Source organism: Aethalodelphis obliquidens, unplaced genomic scaffold (genome assembly GCF_003676395.1).
Source record: "Aethalodelphis obliquidens isolate GAN/ISIS:26980383/991018 unplaced genomic scaffold, ASM367639v1 scaffold28, whole genome shotgun sequence".
Classification (NCBI taxonomy): Eukaryota; Metazoa; Chordata; class Mammalia; order Artiodactyla; family Delphinidae; genus Aethalodelphis; species Aethalodelphis obliquidens.
In genome coordinates, this window is record NW_020837972.1 from 15,706,874 (window position 1) to 15,727,095 (window position 20,222).

Sequence of the window (20,222 nt, forward strand, 5' to 3'; positions counted from 1 at the left end):
TATATATATATATATATATATATATATATATATATATATATATATAATATTCAGTCTGTTTTTAATAACTCTGTGCCTTGGTTTTAGACCAGATGAGCTCTTAGATCCCTTTAGGTCTAAAAACCAAAGAGAGAGGGAGGAAAGAAAGAAGGAAAGAAAGACCTCATCTGAGGCTTGAGTATTTTTTTGGCTGCATTGGGTCTTCGTTGCTGTGCGTGGGTTTTCTCTAGTTGTGGCGAGCAGGGGCTACTCTTCGTTGCAGTGCACGGGCTTCTCATTGCGGTGGCTTCTCTTGTTGCGGAGCACGGGCTCCAGGCGTGCAGGTTTCAGTAGTTGTGGCACACGGGCTTAGTAGTTGTGGCTCGCAGGCTCAGTAGTTGTGGTGCACAGGCTTAGTTGCTCCGTGGCATGTGGGATCTTCCCGGACCAGGGATCGAACCCACGTCCCCTGCATTGGCAGGCAGATTCTTAACCACTGAGCCACCAGGGAAGTCCCTTGAACCTTTACTAAGCTACTGAATTTGGATTTGTCTGAAAACTTCATTACAAAGCACTTTGCCATACAATTTTCACAATAAACCATGTCATCAAATACTTAATTACTGAAATAATTACTACAGGTTGAAATGGTCAAAAGGTTTAAGAGTCCACTCTTTATAGGCCTGAACTTGTTTAATTTCACCCTGAAACTATAGAAACTGCCAAGATAATGGCAGATTAATTTTCAGAGATCAAAATCTATCTACCTGAGAGTGTAAGAGGCAAGGCTCTGGGGGAAGTAAGTGATGGTCCAGTATTTCCAAGGGAAGAGAAGGGTCACGCAGTGTCCTTTGGGGTTCCTCCCGTTGCTGCCATCTCCACCACCACCATGTCATCCCCAGGGTCTCCCCAAATGCCATCACTCCACCCCACCTTTAATGTCCTCACCATCATCACCACCTCCGTCACCATGACTACCCCCACTGCCATTGATAAGACCACCCACTCACTTCACCCTGGTTCCCACCTTCCTCCCCCCTCCAGCAGGTCACAAAACCCACCGGATTGTCTTTCCTACAGCAGCTCTTCTCTGTTCTCCAGGAGACGCAGGACTCCCTCCCCCTTCACTCCCAGCGAGCACATGGGAGTTGGGGTGGGTACCTCACGGCTCCAGCCAGAAGCTGTTTCATGGGCACAGTGGACATCACTCTAACCCAGCTGCCTGGAGGAGGCCATATCTCTGAGGCTGGATGTTTTAAATTTTAAATTGCTTATTGAGCATCTGTTCTGGGTGTACCCTGGCAAGAGCAATCCCCAGAACCAGAAAAATAAATGCTTTTAGAAACTTTAGTATATTTTGCCATCTAGGAATTAGCAGTTTGGTTGGAGAGATGCTGAGAAGCAGTGGATTTATGAGTAAGAGAAAGACCAATGGTGACCGAGGGTCAGTCACTGGGCCACACGGAGGCTTTAGGACAGGCACTGCCCAGGGCTGGAAGGAGGGGCTCCTGTCCAGAGGAGCTGGCCCCCAGCAGGCTCCCTGCAGGGCACTTGGGCTGTGGGCAGTGGCCTACCATCCTTGGCGTCTTTCCCCAGTGGTTTCACTCAGATGTTTCCAGCCCTTAAAGATGAAAGGAGGGTCCCCATTTAGGTCTCATGGTTTCTTGCTTCTTCCCTTGGTCCACAGGTTATCATCATCTGCCTGGTCGTTCTGGATGCCCTCCTGGTGCTCGCCGAGCTCGTTCTGGACCTTAAGATCATCCAGCCTGACAAGAATAACTATGCCGCCAGGGTAGTGTGTCCACAGCCCTTTAATGTGGTTCACTCTGTGGGTGGGCAGGGTGGGGCAGCACCTGCCTTGGAGTAACCAGGCCTATTTGAGGGTGGCTTGATTGGGTGCTTTCAGTCAAAGAGCAGAGAAAATGTCTTCCTTTCCCAATTATAGATACGAATTTACTACAAGCAGGAAACCTCCTCAAGTCACTTGATGGCTTGAACCTTGAGCTATCCTAGACCACTGAGCTGGAGTTTGTCACTGATTCTCAAACCAGGAGCATGATTCCTTCCCATCCCCCAGGGGAAGACGAGCTGTTTTTCCTCCTGTCAACATTCTGACGTGGTCCCTGTGCTGGAGCCATTTGGGGGGGATGTGCCCACCATTTATTCCCTGATTCACAGTTCCTGCCTGAGCCCATCCCAGACATTCACCCAAAGGGCAGTGGACACACTGAAAATGCATTGTGCGGCCCATCACCAGTAACTGGGGAGAAGGCCAGGGGCTTAAAAGCATCTCCCCACACCCTTTGAAAAAAATTCAGTGGACAATGCAAAAATGTCTTTTCAAATGGTAAAAGAGCAGGCAGAAAATATTAAACCTCCTTCCTACTCGTGGCTCCTTTCACCACGGCAGCCGTTAACGTTTTCTTCTGTGCCAACCCAAGTCCTCCCATAGATGATTATCTTTCCTCTCCCTGTTGTTTAATAGAATCAGTAATATACCTCCTATACTCACTGTCTTGTGCCTTTTTCTTTACTTTTTATTATGAAAAGTGGCAAATATACATTTTGCTGTATTTGCTTTCTTTTTATATATATACGTATCCACAAACACACCCCACACCCATCTATTTTTGTCTGACCATTCAAAAGTAAGTTAGACATCACGGCACTTCGCCCCTAAATACTAAATATCCAAACTGTCCCAAATTTGGTCACTGTGAGCCTCTTCGAGCTGACTGCTCTGTCCTCTTGACATGACTCCATAGCCTTTGAGTGTTTCCTTGTTTTCTGGCCCTGGATGATGTCCCAGCTCATTCGTACTTTCCCTGCCCCAGAATGGAAAAGGTTACTTTAGTGAAGGCTAGTATTTATAAATCAAGATCTGGGAACTCTCTTCACTTACCATCTTACCATCATTTCTAGTCGATACATACGGATCAGCCTTGGTCTTTTGAACAATTGCGTAATGCTCCATGTGGAGATACCATAATGCATTTAACAAGTGCCCTAGTCTAGTGGACGTTTCTGTTGTTCTCCAAACAATGTAGAAAATCTTTTGTTCTGCAAATGATGTTGCAGTAAATATCCTTACTGTCTTTGTGCACGCGTGAGCTCTGCAGGGCCAAAGGGCATGGCGGATGTTTTCAACTGCCATTGCCCCATTGCCCTTCAGAGAGCAACGTGTGTGCTGTTCTCAGCCACAGTCCGGCCCGAGAACAGCGCCTGGTGCTGGCAGGAATTTGCGATTGGTCAAATGAATGGATTCTCTCGGTGACTGGGCAGGGGCATTCAAGGCCAGCTCGTCTGTGTGACCTGCCCCAGCCCATGATAGCCTGAGTCTACTCTGTATCTCCTTGTCCCCTTCAGGTGTTCCACTACATGAGCATTGCCATCTTGACCTTTTTTATGATGGAGATTTTCTTTAAAATATTCGTCTTCCGCTTGGAGTTCTTTCACCACAAGTTTGAAATCCTGGACGCCATCGTCGTGGTGGTTTCCTTCATCCTCGACGTTGTCCTCCTTTTCCGGGAGCATGAGTTTGAGGCTCTAGGGCTGCTGATTCTGCTCCGCCTGTGGCGGGTGGCCCGGATCATCAACGGTATGTCCCCTGCGCTCCTGGGCTGGGGGTGGGGGCGGGGGATGGGACAGTGGGTGGAGCCTGGAAGGGGCACAGAGGCCCTGGTCCTCCTCCTCCTGGCAACCAAGAGAAACATGGTCTGATTTGGTGTCCCACTGTCACCTTTGTGGCTACAAATTGACACCAGGACGTGTTCTTTGAGAGGAAGTGCCTTTCTCCTTCAGACTCTCATTTCTATGATTACTGAAAGATGGTTATGGCAAGGGTTAGACTAATCCCTGACCAATCCCTGCCAGCTTGGTTCCCAAAGCACCTTTGTTTTTCATTTGGTGTTTCCTGGAGAGTGTTCTACCAAACCCCATCCCACCTTGGGAGGGGCACCTTCGGAAAGGGAGCAAGGAAGCTGAGAAATGCTGTACACTAGACTCTGCCCCCTTTGAGAAAGTCACAACACGAGTTAGCATGATGAAGGCTCTGAGAACTGTAATTGTTTTCCAAGTTGACCAGTTCAACACTTTGGGAGGAAATAACACCTATGAGCGTGCTGTAGACTCTGGCTCTGGAGGACACACTTGGGGAAATACTGCTTTACCGTATTTCAGGTACAGATCCTCTTCCTCACACACTCTCTGTTGGTGCAGGGAGCCTCCATGTCAGAGAAGTCACTTGTGCTGTGGTTTTATGTGGACCTAGTGACTGGTTAGCGGTTCAGCCATCAGCGAACTAGTCAGAGTTGATCAAATGCCTGTCCTCAGACTTGCCGCATCAGAATCACCCTCGACACTTTAAGGGGAGAGTCTGGTGCGGAGCCCAGAGGGAGGTGTCCATCTGTGAAGCACTCCCAGGTGACTGGGTGTCCAGCAGGGTTGGGAATCCCTAGACTAGTGCCCAACACGACGGGCTGTGGGTCGCTGTCAGGAGACTGACTGAGCGACAGTGCAGCCTGTTGGAAGCAGGCCCATCCCCTGCTGTGGCCGCCTGCTGTGGTGCCACCTGGCCGGGGAAAGGGCTGTGAGAGCGGCTCTGTCGGGCATGTGGGCTTTGGGGGCGGCCAGTTCAGACCTAGTGATTAAAGTAAAGCCTATTAAGAACCTTTATTTGGGTTCTGTCAAAGGAAATAATGGAGGCTTTTCAGATAATATTTTAGATGCTTATGTCGATTTTTTCATCTAATCTAACAGAAAAATACTCTCTGCAAAGGTTATGTGAGGTAGATAGACCATGACTGATTGATTATAAATGACTCATGAAGCAGTTACTACCCAGTACTCTCACATCACACTGTTGTGAGATTTGTTCATTTTCTTTGTCTAAATGACAGCGAGGCATATGACTGGCTATTGCCCGTTATTACACTGCTATCAAATTTAGTAGCGTGACTGAAGCAACACAAGGCTAAACCGGATTCAGTGAGACAACCAGGAACACTGTGGACCAGGGATGGCTACTCCCAGGCCTTGTGGGCGCCACACGTGTGGGGGAAGGTCCAGACTCTGTCACTCACACTTGGAAAGGGGCGGAGCAGCCCTACTGCAGCCCAGTCTTTGAGGCCGTGTCTGCAGTGTGGTGTGGGCATTTGGGAGCCCCCCCCCCAGCCCCCAAGCCAAGATGCAGGTCATTGTCTGACAACTGGCCACAGCTCTGGAGGCAGAAAGTTGGCAAAGTGACAGTCCCAACCCCAAGCTTGAGCATTTCCAGGCTTGCACTTAGTGCCTTTTGAACAACTGCTGCTAAGTAGCAAGACTGTTGTGAACTGCCCCCTACTAAGGAGCTTAACCTTCATCTGGTCAGTGATTATTTTTAAGGATTTCTCACACCAGAAAAGCCAAAGAAGTATTTCACAGCTGGGTACTGAGTAGCTCAGAAATGAAAACTCTGACCCTCCTAGTTCTGATGCCTTTAAGCCATGATGACTGTTTTACTTGTCACCACTCTTCCCAGTTATACATTTGTAAGGAATACAGTTTTCTTCCCAAGGGGCTAAATTAGAGACCAGTATCATGGAGACCCTCGCAATTATTTTTCAGGGATAATTATCTCGGTTAAGACACGTTCTGAACGGCAGCTACTAAGGTTAAAACAGATAAATATACAACTGGCCACCAAGATCCAACACCTTGAATTCAGCTGCTCTGAGAAGGTAAGAAGGTATCTGGGAAAACGCCCTCTGTGAACACAGATCATTCCCTCCCTCCAGCACTGAGCTTCTCCAGGCCAGGCCTCTGCTCACTCAGTGCCCTTAGCCCGGAGCCCACTTCCCTCGGTCAGGCCTTCCTTGTCCTTTCAGATTCAGTTTAGGCGTTGCCTCCTTCCCTGCAGCTTTGCCAGGTCTCTCTCCTCACTGCCATCGCTGCTGGGCCCCGGCTGACTGATTGCATGAGGAGTATGGCTTTCATTCAGCTCTGCTTCCCTGTGCGTGTCTGCGGCTCACTGTGTGACTGCCACATCCCTGGTGAGGCTCAGAAGGTAAATTCAGTTATTTGTCTGCTTTTTGTAATAACAGGAACAAGAAATTGAAAGACTTAACAAGCTATTGAGACAGCATGGACTTCTTGGTGAGGTGAACTAGAGGCATACCTGCTCCACCCACCCCAAAGGGAAGACCTGCCTCACGGGCTTGTGACGAGGAAGACAGCCGCCCCTCCTGGGGCCACGTTGGGGAGAGGTTTGCTCTGATGGCTTTGTCTCACTGCTGCCAGCTCGGATTCTGGGGGACACAGTCTTTCAGAGGCTCTATTTCTTCCTTGGTGTGACTGAGAATGTCCCATCCCATTCCCACCCCACACTGTTTAACAAATATATCATAAACTATATTTTTCTCATGCTGAACACTTGACTCTTGCTTGAAAATGAACTACAAGCTGGACAATTACTAGCTGTATATAAAACTTAATCTCATCAAATGTAGTTTTCACAGTTCGCACGTATATTAAGGAACCGTGCACCCTTTCATATGACCACTCTGAAAGACAAAAGAGAAAAAAGAGAGCTACCTTAGCTATCAGCACATTCTAGAAAAATATTTTCTATTTCCAAGCTGTTCTAAACAGCTAATCACAATGTCCCCCAAGGGGCTTGTTCTCAAGTACCCAGCCAGCCCCTCCTCTGCGTCCTCCAACTTTTAGCTGGCTCCACCCAGTTCTGCACCCTGACAACATTTTTCTCAATTACTGTACAATTAATGTATAAAATAAACTCTCTCCTTCCCACAGGCCCTCCTACTGTATTCTTTCTAGGTTCAACTGCTTGGAATCACTCTGTGGCATCCTATACCGGCCCACTAGCTGGAGAGCAAGCTAGCTTCAGTGCCTGGTACAGAAGTAGCAATTAGACCCAAGACTCCACTGTAATTAACATGACATTTGGGGGAAGATCCCCTCGTGAGGCCTTGTACTCTACTTGCATGATTTTATACCACTTGCTATTTTTGTACTCATTTTAACGGGACCTGAAAAGCCTGAACTAAAAATAATATTTTAGTATATGTGCTGCCGAAGCGAGCACTAAAAATAATATTTTAAAAAATAACTCACATTAAAGCAGGGGATGAATAAACTGGATAAACCCTCAACGCCTGCACTGCTTCAAGGTCTGTTCTCTTTACGTTCTTCCCAAAGGTGCAACTTGGCTCCCGCATATGACCTATGTACTGAGAGTACTGGAAATGGCCAAGCCAGACCCCTTCTAAAGTCAAAGCAAGTAGAATGAAATTCCCAAAGAGAGAAAAGAGAGGAGGGAAGTGAGTGGAGAGGGGAAGTGTGTCGGTCTGGGGGCAACCTCAAGGGTTATACGTATAATAAAGTGAGATGTCTCCAAGGAGCCCTGGGCCCCACACGCGCTTGATTAGGCAGGTGTGGTGTAGTTTCCCTATTTAATGACTTACGTCAGACAAATGGGAAGAAGAAATTAAAGGGCAGCCTAGCATTGATGGTTGGGCGAGCTCTGAAGCCTGCCTCTGCAGGTGCAGACACATCCACAAAAGTAACCGCAGTGGAAATAAGAATTGTCCTTTTATTTCCTGAGTTGGTCTGTAATAAAAAAAAATCAGAGTGATGCAAGCCCTGCCCTCCAGTGTATTCACCAGGATAACAAAGATGGGACAGCTTTCATTTCCTTCCTCACCCAACCACTGTTGGTTCATGAATCTGGTAGGTACGTGGAGGGCTAATCAGCCATTAACTCAGAGGAGAGATACAATTTTCACTCAGGTTGTCCTAACACATCGATGTCATTCACAACTCAAGACAAGAGTTTTAAAAGATCAAGTCTAAACAAGAATGTTAATGTGAATAAAACCCCTGTGTTCAGGGGAGTTTTTTCTCCAAGTAAAAGATAATGACTGCTAAATTGTTTTAAGAATCCAGATTGTTTAAATTTTAATTATCTTTTTTACAAAATAAATTTCACCTATCACAGTTTTGTCTGGACTCGTGTCTTAACCTATACCTTTAAAATTAGGCCTACCTCAGGAAACGAGGATGAAATCAGATTTGCAGTTACATTGACGATTTTAGCCTGTGGGTTCAATAAGGATCCGTATTTAGTCCACTTCACTTCTATAGCCAACGCCACTGGGAGCTGGCAAGAATCCTGCAAAACAAAATGCCATTAATCAATTTGAGTATTAAACAACCTCAAGTCAAACTTAATCTGCAGTTCAGAGTTTTAATTACAAAATGTTTCACATATTACAAAATGTTCTGAACAAGATGAATAGACTCTAGAAGTTCAGATAAAAACAGCTTAGAAAAAGCACATATTTTAAAGTACTCAATGCTCCAAAAATATTTTAACACCTAAAGCATAATTTTTCCATCCCTTCCCATCTCTAAAGAGGCCAGCATTACCTGGCAGCTGTGGTAACCCCAATACCCAACTGTGGAACCTCCAGGGCCTTAACAGCTCTAACTGCACCTGCCTGTTTACATCTACCTCAGAGATACTTCAGGAGCAAAGTTGGCACGGGGGGAGGGGGGAGAGGGAGAACGGTATTATTAACAGACAGAAATTAAACCTGACTGCATATCATGTTAAAATGCACTTAGAGGAAATTTAAGTGCTTCCTTGTCACTTATCTGATTTCATCAGTTGGCAATTAAGATGCTACATTGGGGTATACAGGCGGCATCTTAAGCTGTCACAGATGTTAACTCTCCCTCTGCACCGAGAGCACTGGTGCCACAATGAAGCTGCCCGAGTTCAGGCTAGACACTGGGACCTGGGCCTGAGGCCTCTGCCCAGGACCCCTGTTTGCTCAGCCCCAAGGGGAAAATGGGCGAGGGGGCCTTCCAGACCTCTTTCCCGCCTTTACAGTCTCATCAATTGGCAAATGTAATAATGTTGAAGCTGCCCAACGGGGAGATGGAGTTCCACGGGAGTATTCTACTTTTGTGTGTGAAATTTTTCCACAATAAAAAGTTTAAAAAAATACATCTCTTTAGGGCATGAAAAGCTAGCAGGCCTGCTAAATTTGGTGCCTGCCAAAAAGGCACGGGTGGAATTCCTTGGCTTAAAACTGCCTTTTAAGAAATTTGCAAGCTGAAAAATCCTTGAGAATATCCTGTTATTAGGAAAAGATGCAACACGCAGCTGGTATCAACTGAGCTTAGCAGATGCTCTCGTGCTGGCTATGCCTAGAAGGCTGGTACAAAACCCGTTCCAGGCCCTCTGAGCTCCCTGACCAGCACAGACCCCAGCAGTGCTAGTGTCTGCATTGCTGCCCCTCTCCTCTCAACCTATGTCTTCCCTTCTGAGGGATAAGTAATAACTGGATGTCTTAACCATCTCTGAGAAACTAGAAGCAATTTGCCTGGTTCACTGAGGCAGCAGAGCTGAGCCAAGACTTAGGTGAACAGCAGGGACTGAGTAAACCACGGGTCCCTGCTGGGGACTCGGTGGGGAGGGCGGGATCGGAGCTAGTCCTCACCCCCATTATCCCCACGCTATAAATGTGCTAAGCAGGTAATGAGAGGCCTGAAGAAACTGTGACAAGAAAAAGCCGGGCAATTAAAGGATAAGATGGGGAGCACGCCTGCGGTGATGGGGGCTGGCCCACACTCTGACTGCTGAGACAAAAGAAAAAGGTGGGCAGAAGAACCGCACGTGATCCAGAACCTATTTGGAGGACGTCAACTTCCATTAAACTCTTCTGGGAACTTTAGAATTGAAAGCTCTGACATGTGGACTGCTTTTATAGACCAGGGAACAACGGATGGGACAGCTGTGCAGACGGAAGTCTTGTTGAAACAGTTCTGACATTTACCTATCATATCACGATGCCTAGAGAAGGCCTTACATAACACCAACAAGGAATAGGATGGTGACTGGTAGTGGTTTCCATTTATGGAGTGACCACTAGGCACCATGAATGTTACCTCATTTAACTCTCAACAAGTCCATGAGGTCAGTAATATAGCTATCAAATGAGGAAACAGAGGCTCAAACCTGTAAAACCATTGGCCAAAGGCGACAATGCTAACTAGGGGCAAAATCAGTGTTCAAGATCCAGGCTCATCTAACGACAAAGCCCAAGCTCCTACCCAGAGCCCCCCACCGCCAGCTCCCCCACTGCCTCTACCTCCCCACAGTGAGGGGCAGGTGCACGTTGGAGAGACCACTAGCATGTGGCCTTCAACTTCTCCCCCTTTACCTTCATGTGGGACGTCTGGGTGATGAAGTGGACGGGTACCCAGTCCAGCACATCCTGGGCCTGGGAATTTCCAAAAGGGGCCACATAATCTGGGAAGCCCTGGCCCTTCAGCAGGCTCTCCACCTTCTGCGCTACCAGCCTACACGCGATAGCTTTGGTCAGTCTTTTGGGAAAGGAAACAAGGTCAACCGAATGAGGTGATTGTTCAGACCTGCAGTTTTTTGTGTTTTTTTTTAAATAAGTGTCAGGGTCATATTTTATTTTGACATTTCTCTGGTACACAAAAAAGTACTAAAAAATGAGAGACAAGGTATTAGCCTTTATGTTACAACTGCGAAATGCATCACTTTAATACAGTGTTAGTACCCATAACATCTCTGATTATAGAATATCGTACCTGCAGTTTTTACAGCCCTCAACAACACGCATATTCTCTCTAGTTTCTTTTCTCACTCTCTAAAAGGGGATTTTTTGAAGTGAAAGTGTCTCTCACTTTGTGAAATCTTGGTTGGCCAGGGAGATGAATCCAAAACAATGTTTCCCAAACTGTATTCCATGGAGAGGCTCTGTACAAGAAGGGTTCCATGGCCAAAAATTTGGGAACTATTGCATACCTATGTCCCCCCTGAAGTACACTAGTGTACTGAAGACTCTGAGAAGTGCTTACTTAGTAAGGAATCATGTTTTTAACTTTAATTTGGTGTTTCCCAAACATACTGGACCACAGACTTACCCCTACTGACATGTTATGGAAATGTATCCCATGGAACCCTCTTTGAGAAATGCTAGTCTAAAGCAATCAGAATGATGTAAATGGTGAATATTGGTCTAACCAAAATAATGATGTAGATACCCTGGGGAGACATAAGGATGGGAAGTGAGCGGGTGGTGGGGTAGGGGATCAAAGGAGAAAGAGCCAAATCTTCATCCTCCACAGTGGGAGCTCAATAAATAAAAAAAGTCATAATAAAATAGATAAGCAACAAGGGCCTATTGTATAGCAAAGGGAACTATGTTCAATTGCTGTAATAACCTATAACGGAAAAGAATCTGAATCTGAAAAGAATATAACTGAATCACTTTGCTGTACACCTGAAATTATAAATCAACTATACTTGAATAAAAAAATTAAAATTAAAAATAAGTCATAAAACCAAAAAAATCAAGAATTAGCATTACGTGTGGGTTATTTAAATATTTGGGGGTAAATTTCCAAAAAATCAGCTGTAAGAGTTGCAAGTGATTGTCTCTGGGATGGGGGAAATGAAGGTAAGAACTGCTGTCTTTAGTACAAGCCATGAAGAGCTGTTTGACATTTTACATTATGTTTGATAATAAAAAGATAAATTAAAAACAGATCACATTCAGGCTGCCTCTCATTGGGTTTGTTGTGCTGAGTACATTAAAATTCAGAAATAAAGGAAGGACTTTCAGAGAACATATTTTTGCTATGAACTCAAGAGCTATGCCACCTTAGAAACAAAACATACGAAGCCTTGAGATTTTTACTCTGCCATATTTGATAAGCGCAAGGGTTGTAACACTTTCCTTTGAATCATGACAAATGGTTTATGGTTATGAGAATTAAAATTAGAAAACCAAAACAACAACATTGTAAGTTATTGTTACTGTTGCTACTACCCACTAATAATAATGCTAATGAGCCTGTCAGCTGATGCAGAGTTCTGATTAAAATGCAAAGGGTAAGAATGCTTTGTTTTCTGATCAACACAAATGGGCTCCAACAGAAGCAAGTTACTCTCTTACCTGAGTTTACAGCCAGATTGCATGTTGTAACCAAATAATACTGGGGTCCGGATCCCCGCTATTGCTAAGCAGTCTTGCTCAGCTGTGCTACGAAGAAGAGTAAGTTGTCCGTATCTGTTCGTGGTCTGCATAATCCCAGACATTCACAGAAGGTTAAGGGAGTTGCCCAGTACTAAAGCAGCTGATTCTTAGGAGATGGTGTCATATGAGTCACATGGGAGAGACCCAAATATCCCTTTCTCTAGGTCTCGGGAATTTTGACAGTTATTTCCCAGAAGAAGGCAAAAAATAGTTATAACTATTTTCCTTGATTAGGAGATCCTCAGGAGAAAACTTCTCAGAAACAGGCCCTTCAAAATTAACTCCAAATTTTCAAAATCACTCAATTTGTTTAAGAGTCTCTGTTTAAGTATAAAATTAAATACCTCTAAATGTCTGTCAAGCTTTCTGTCTTAAGATTTTCACTGTAAGACACTGACAGTCTCCTGCGCTGTACTGCTCCACCCTGTCAAGCTCCACACAGCCCTACCTGCTGTGCAGGCAGAGGCACCCACAGGAAGCTCTGGCGAGAGTCCAGCCCTCAGGACTCTCAGCAATAAGAAGTGCAGCCCACACACATGGACAGGGAAATCAAGCTTCTCTATGGTGCCAAAAGGATATCCCTTCTGAGGCTGAAATCCAGCAGCTAACGGGAGTCCCACAACATAACCAGGGTTTCCACTGAGAGGAACTGGCTTCGTATTTTGCTGAAAGACAATGCAGAAATGCCCCAAGTAATTCTTTTTTTTTTTTTTTTTTTGCGGTACGCGGGCCTCTCACTGTTGTGGCCTCTCCCGTTGCGGAGCACAAGCTCCGGACGCGCAGGCTCAGCGGCCATGGCTAACGGGCCTAGCCGCTCCACGGCACGTGGGATCCTCCCGGACCGGGGCACGAACCCGTGTCCCCTGCATCGGCAGGCGGACTCTCAACCACTGTGCCACCAGGGAAGCCCAGTAATTCCCATTTTAATAAGGAAATGGCAGAGAGAAAATGAAATGGTTTTCATAATGTGGGATTACCAACCAATAAAAGAATCTCTCTCCCTACTCAGAACTATAAATATATCTGCTGAGTGTAGGAGTACATCATGCTGTAAAAGAACAAGCTCACATGGAAGAGCATCTTATTCCCAAATGGAAAAGATACAAGGACTCTGGCTTGATTTCATTACAAGCTCCACAGGATACATGCAAGTCCTTTGTTCCATACAAATGGTTAGAAGTGGTAATACTTCTAATTTGATTTTTTTTTCCCCACTAAGTCATGATTTCTTTATACTTGGCAATTACATACTTATACAAAACTGATCAAACTTACCTGAATAAAATAAATTTCAAACTTTTGTTGGAATGGAACCATCGCACTGCTAACCGCTCCCAGAAGAACAAAGACATCAGCTTTTATTATCTCACCTGCATTTGTATACGTGAGGCTATACTTCACCTAAAAAACAAAATAATACTTCAAATACACCTGTTTCCAATAAATTTCTGTAGCTGTATTAATAACTCAGATAAAAAAACATGTACCTAGGAGGCAAATCCTTTCCCACTTCTCCACGTGTTAAAGCTTTTCTCTCCTGTCCAATCGGATTATGGGAAGTGTTACCTCAGCATCAGCCCCAGCTGACAGACAGGGGCATCTAAGCCTTTCTGTGCCCAATTACATAAGTTCCAAATCAGCTGGTCTGAGCAGAATGTAATAGCCTATCTGTGCAGATAAATGTGCTAAAACAACAGCAGCGGGACTTCCCTGGTGGTCCAGTGATTAAGACTCTGCACTCCCAATGCAGGGGCCCAGGTTTGATCCCTGGTCAGGGAACTACATCCTGCATGCCGCAACTAAAGGAGCCCGCATGCTGCAACTAAAAGATCCTGCATGCCACAACTAAAAGATCCCACATGCCACAATGAAGATCCTGTGTGCCGCAACTAAGACCCAGCGCAGCCAAATAAATAAATATTAAAAAAAAAAACATGGGGCTTCCCTGGTGGCACAGTGGTTGAGAATCTGCCTACCAATGCAGGGGACACAGGTTCGAGCCCTGATCTGGGAGGATCCCACATGCCGTGGAGCAACTAGGCCCATGAGCCACAACTACTGAGCCTGCACGTCTGGAGCCTGTGCTCTGCAACAAGAGAGGCCGCGATAGTGAGAGGCCCGCGCACCGTGATGAAGAGTGGCCCCCGCTTGCCACAACTAGAGAAAGCCCTTGCACAGAAACAAAGACCCAACACAGCAAAAATAAATAAAATAAATTAATAAACTCCTACTCCCAACATCTAAAAAAAACCAAACAAACAAACACAACAACAGCAACAACAAATTTTGACGTATCCTTGTAAGTTACTAGGTTTGTGGAGAAAAATCACACGATTATTTCAGAGACAAAGAAGCGAGCTCTGATGAGACAGGATAAAGGGAAGTAGGAGGCCAAGACAAGAAAAGTGATACCATCGGATGGCCAGAGCCCCCTTTGGAGGGCGTCCAGTTACCCCTCAGCACCACGCAGCTTGAGTCGCCCACAAACAGAGCAAACTTTCAAAGCCAAATTGGGCGCCTACCTCAAGGATGATGTTAGTGCAGATTTTATCATGCCCAGCCTCGATAAGAACCAGCGGCCTCAATACATCAGTGTCAGTGTCTTCCAGTCGGGTTAGCGTTTTATTTAGAGATTGAATGAGGATGGACTGAACAGTGATAGGGACCTGCAAAGTAAAGTCCTGGATTATTAAAGACACACCACAACAGAGGTGAATGGGTTAAAATAACAAAAAACTTGAAACACACCTCTACAGATACACTGCCAAGACGGGAAAAGCGTGCTATAGAACAATATGCATCCTAGAATTCCACACTTGCAAAAACACAGATATTTACATGTAAACACATGAATACATTCACAAAGAAAATATCTCAGAAGGATATACTCAAAATGTTAAGTGATTGCCTCTGGAAACATATTCACACAAAAACGTGTACACAAATGTTCACAGCAGCATTCTTAATAGCCCCAAACTGAAAATAACCCAGCTGTCATTCATCAACTGATGAATGGATAAATAAAATGTGGTCTATCCATACAAAAGAATATCATAAATAAAAAGAATCATCTATAAAAAGGAAAGAAGCACTAACACATGCTACAACATAGACGAATCCTGAAAACACTGTGCCAAATGAAAGAAGCCAGACACAAAGGACCACGTACTACATGATCCCATCTATAGGAAATGTCCAGAATAGGCAAATCCATAGAGACAGAAAGTAGATTAGCGGTTTCTAATCTACTAGAAAAGAAGGTTGGGGTAGAATGAAGGGTGACTGCTAATGAGCACAGGGTTTCTTTTTGGGGTGGTGAGAATGTTCTGGAATTAGATGTTGGTGATGATTGCATAACCTTGTGAATATACCAAAAACCACTGAATTGTACACTTTAAAATGGTAAGTTTTATAGTACGTGAATTATATCCCAAACACACACACACACACATACACACAAACTCCCATCACAACATCAAATGCACACATACACTCTCACCTCCAAACCACAGCTCCTACTGATAAACACACTCACTGTATACACGCACGTGCACATTCTTCACACAATCCCAGGGTCCATCCTCCTAAAGCCCCACAACCTCTCTGAATATATGCTTGACCCAGTTTACACACAACTTCTACACACACCCTTACACACGCACACAATGGGTGGTAGGATCATGGGTAAGAAAAACAGAGACAAACAAATTTTTAAAGCAAAATCAGGAAGCCCTGGTTAGACCAATGCTATTAAAGGACATTTTTCACTTATGGCCATTGCCAGCAGAGTGACAAAGCACCAAGCAATCCTTTAAATGGCTCAAACCTCTAGATATTTTGGCCTCTTTGTACCATGAGACAAGTCTGATGTTTGCTCTAAATGCCTGCTCTTAGAAACCACTGTTTAGGAAGGAACCTAATTTATATCTAGTTGTTCATATTGCTCTGAACTTTGCCCTCAACCATGTACTATGTTGTTTATAATTCAAAATTATTAAGTATTTAAGCTGTAATTTTATAGATAAACAAGGAGTTCTTATGTACTGCTCCCATGACCACGAAGACCGGCAACTATCCTTGTAAGTCAAACCTCTAATATAAGAACGTGACGTGGTTCAGAAGCAAAGACTAGATGTCATGTGATGGAGTCGCAGGAGGGCAACACCAGTCACCACAACATCCTCTGCATAACAAGTCGCACCACTGGGTTTAAGAGTTACGCAGGGGGCTTCCCTGGTGGCGCAGTGGTTGAGAGTCCGCCTGCCAATGCAGGGGACATGGGTTCGTGCCCCGGTCCGGGAAGATTCCCACATGCCGTGGAGCGGCTGGGCCTGTGAGCCATGGCCGCTGAGCCTGCGCGTCCGGAGCCTGTGCTCCGCAACGGGAGAGGCCACAACAGTGAGAGGCCCTCATACCGTAAAAAAAAAAAAAAAAAAAAAAGAGTTATGCAGGGAGTCCCATGCTACCGGTTAATTAGCTCTTAAGCAAGTCATCAAAAGATAACCCTGGATTCCTTTATCTGAACATGCCCTGATTCAGCAATGATATTGTGTTCTAAGAAAGTGCACACTGTTCCATATCCTCTGATGGAGCCATTCCCATGGTGTGTGGGTGTGGCTGGCAGAAACGGAAGGGTTCAGTTGGCTTTGTAAAGACTGATGGATGAGTGTAAGTGGCAAGAGCTGCACTAGTATATCACCATCCACTGGACCAGACACAAGAATGAAAATAGTACGGCTCTTCTAGTTTCCTGAATGTCCTATTCAATCATATCCCATTCCCAAACTACCCACTGGCAAAGAAGTAAAGCATACTTAACAATGAAACTACAGGGCCATGACAATCTTTCATTGATGGTTCAATAGATATTGACAATAATTCCAAGCAATCACAATGGGCTTCCATTAATGGGGAGACTGGATCCGATTTTTATATTCCTCATCCTCTAACCTTGGAAGCTGCATTTTAAAAGAATTTAAACACATCCCTGATATTAGTTGATATCCTTCAGAGCACAAGCTTTGGTGTCACACAGATCTGAGTTGGAAGTCACAGTCTGCCACTTCCTGACTGTGTGGCCATAGGACGCAAAGAGAGAACGTGTGTGAAACTTCCAAACTCAGGGCTTGGCACACAGTAGAGCTAGTCCAATGTCACGGTTAAGAATAAGGTCTCTGGAGCCAGACAGCTTGGTTTCTTGTCCCAGCTCTGCCTCTTCCCCGCTGTGTAGCCTTGGGCAAGCTAAGTCATCTCTTTGTGACTCACATGCCAGAGTGCCAACAACAGGACCTACCTCCTAGAACCACTGGGACAACTAAAGGACTGCAGACACACATACACTTGGAACAGTGCCCGGCACATAGTACGTGCCTTTGAGTAACGTCCTATTATCCCTCACAATAGGTCTTCCCTTCTTGATTGAATCAATCCTTAGTCATTCATTCAATTAACACATAACCCACTGAGTGCCCAGTACCTACTAGGCACCATCTTAGTACCAACACTATATGGCGTACAGGGCAGTTGTCCCCACAGACAGTTCAAGCTTTGAATGCTATAATAAAGGCACTTTTTAGTGGCTGGAAGTATTTGAGAGCTAGTCTATTGTATGACTTTCAAACTGGGTCCCTGGGAGCTGTAGGGTTCCTCACAGGGACCAAAAAAGGAGAAAGATGGAGAGGTCAGGCAGGTAAAGGGCTTCGGACCCCACCCCTGCTCCAACTAGGCGCTTTGTTTTTTGGGTTTTTTAAAAAATTAATCAATTCATTTTTATTTATTTGTTTTTGGCTGCACTGGGTCTTCGTTGCTGTGCGTGGGCTTTCTCTAGTTGCAGCGAGCGGGGGCTACTCTTCGTTGTGGTGCATGGGCTTCTCACTGCAGTGGCTTCTCTTGTTGTGGAGCACGGGCTCTAGGTACATGGGCTTCCATAGTTGCAGCATGCAGGCTCAGTAGTTGTGGCTCACGGGCTCTAGAGTGCAGGCTCAATAGTTGTGGTGCACAGGCTTAGTTGCTCCACGGCATGTGAGATCTCCCCGGACCAGGGCTCGAACCCGTGTCCCCTGCATTGGCAGGCGGATTCTTAACCACTGCACCACCAGGGAAGCCCCAACTAGGGGCTTTGGATTCAATCCACGTTACACACTAGGGAAGGCTCTCCCTTCTTTCACTTGAAGAAGCACTATAACTGAAATAAGTTTGAAAGCACCTTCACAGATGAGGAAATCCAGGCCCACACACAGTATTGTGAAGTCCAAAGTCACACAACCATTCCTTTCCAAATGTCTACCTCAAACATGTTTGTGTCCAGAGATGTAATGAAATCAATCACAGTGGGTACTGCTGTCCGCAGTGCTTCCTGCGTGCTAGTTGCTGCACCAAGCACCAAGTCTTACATTATGTGCATTCTCCCTCGAGCCTTACATCAAGCCTCTGGAGCAGAGACCTACCATCCACTTGCAGCTGGGGAGACTGAGGCATATGTCACACAAGAAAACAACAGCAAAGCTGACTTTTGAACCAAGGGCAACCAATTCCACAGGCTCTGGGAGACTACGACAAGGCCACTGCCTTGGCCTCCTTGGGGACTGTATTCACAGGCAGGCACAGGGTGCAGCCCCAAGAGTAAGAGGTAGATCCACCATACTTCTCTCTGACATATCTGCAAAGAGACCGTGGCCTCCTGACCACAGCTCTATAGGGCCCCTGAGCTGGGGCCCTAAGGCTTTGAACAGAACCTACCTGCAACTCAACACTGGAAGCTACACTGAGAGTGCGCACCTCCTGCACAGGTGTGTACATTCACTGGGCAAAAGGTTTCTTTCTATCTTCTAAACTGGACAGGCAGAATCCTGGGAGCTAGCCAGCTCTCTTGACAAGAGGCCAAGAAGATATCAAGGGATGCCCTGAAATCACAGAAGCCAATCACACCCATTGTCAGTCAAGACAGCTACGTCATTTAAACATGAACAAGTGTGCACTACAAAAACTAAGGAATTTGAAAATCTGACCCTTTTGTGATAGCAAAAGTATGGTCTACTAAGGAGTTTCCCTATTTCATTTCTGCTTGCTTTTTGGCAAATGTTTTTGTTATTGGCAGTAAGGTACCCTTCTGACCATAAGTGTATTCATTTCAAACGCTCCGAAGTAAGACAATAATTCCATTAAGAAGTACTCTTACCTTTGTTCCTGAACCAGGCACCTAGATAAAAAGAACAACAAATTTTGTTAAGTACAACAAAAAGAAGCATTTTTATTGCTTTTTCAGACCGTGGGTTAAAGGGCACATTCATCTTATTAAAGACTTCTCAAAGAGGAAAACAGAATTTCCTTAATCAAGACTTGCCACCTATATATTTTTTGTATCTGTGTCATAATAACTTTACATTTCCCTTCTATATTCATTTCCTTCTGAATGGAAGCTCAGGAGACCAGCCCAACAGAGCTAGTCTCAGGAAGCCTCCACACTTCAGTGTAATTGTGCAGTATTTTCCATATGGTCATCAGTGACATAACACTGTAGGGAAGACATGGCTCCCATCCTCCTGGTCACTTGCACTGCGCCTGTCCTCATCGGAAGGACACCACTGCCTGCCCAGGCAATGTCCAGTCTCCTAAGTGGCCTTCCTGCCTGTAGCCCGAGCCCCCTCAGGGCCAGGCTCCTGCCTCCCCAGCACCGCTGGAACTCTTTTCCTAAAGGGCTCCACCTCCCTTCATTCCTGTCCCCACGCTGCCAACCCCACTTCTCTAACCCCAAGATGCCCTATTAGGCTAATGGGAGCTTTGGGGAGAGGGATGAGTGGACGTGGGGCGGGGGAGCTAAGCTGAAAAAGAACTGTGCCTGCACGCCCGAGGGAATGCTTCCAGGACAACTGTGAGAAGTCACACGAATTGGAAGAATTCACAGGCATAGATGGCTGACTTTGAGGAGAGAGGGAGAGGGAAAGGGCAGGGAGAGGAAAGATTCAACCTGATTCTGAAAACTGAAGCCCAGATGAATACAGGTGCCATGGACGCCCCCGTCACCACACTCTGGAAATCAGAAGGGGAAGGGGGCTTTCAAAATAATCATACAGTTTTAAATCACTGAAAAATGTCTTCTCCCCTTGCAACCCTTCACATCACCCACCAAGCAGGCCAGTGGCCTCTCATCTATTCAGTTCAGGCTTCAGT

The 20,222-nt window shown here is 45.6% G+C and overlaps 2 protein-coding genes across 13 annotated transcripts in view; one reads left to right on the forward strand and one right to left on the reverse strand.

Moving 5' to 3' along the window:
- Positions 1-6,385, forward strand: part of HVCN1 (hydrogen voltage gated channel 1) — a 28,678-nt gene extending 22,293 nt beyond the window's left edge. For all 5 annotated transcript variants that reach the window (XM_027124786.1, XM_027124784.1, XM_027124785.1 and 2 more), the window contains 4 exons: positions 1,667-1,771; positions 3,346-3,577; positions 5,584-5,696; positions 6,060-6,385. In XM_027124786.1, coding sequence (XP_026980587.1) covers positions 1,667-1,771; positions 3,346-3,577; positions 5,584-5,696; positions 6,060-6,125 — 516 coding nt within the window. In that variant the 3' untranslated portion in view covers positions 6,126-6,385. The remainder of the gene's footprint in view (positions 1-1,666; positions 1,772-3,345; positions 3,578-5,583; positions 5,697-6,059) is intronic.
- A 30-nt stretch (positions 6,386-6,415) lies between these two features.
- The window catches only part of TCTN1 (tectonic family member 1), a 29,229-nt gene continuing 15,422 nt past the window's right edge, over positions 6,416-20,222 (reverse strand). For 3 of the 8 annotated variants that reach the window (XM_027124782.1, XM_027124781.1, XM_027124776.1), the window contains 9 exons: positions 19,231-19,251; positions 14,576-14,719; positions 13,329-13,454; positions 12,633-12,718; positions 11,973-12,113; positions 10,206-10,368; positions 8,021-8,146; positions 7,440-7,584; positions 6,430-6,518 (listed from right to left, as the gene is read on the reverse strand). In XM_027124782.1, coding sequence (XP_026980583.1) covers positions 7,441-7,584; positions 8,021-8,146; positions 10,206-10,368; positions 11,973-12,113; positions 12,633-12,718; positions 13,329-13,454; positions 14,576-14,719; positions 19,231-19,251 — 951 coding nt within the window. In that variant the 3' untranslated portion in view covers positions 6,430-6,518; position 7,440. Of the gene's footprint in view, positions 6,519-7,439; positions 7,585-8,020; positions 8,147-10,205; positions 10,369-11,972; positions 12,114-12,632; positions 12,719-13,328; positions 13,455-14,575; positions 14,720-19,230; positions 19,252-20,222 lie in introns of all 8 variants that reach the window. The other 5 variants (XM_027124783.1, XM_027124780.1, XM_027124778.1 and 2 more) reach the window with 4 other exon arrangements.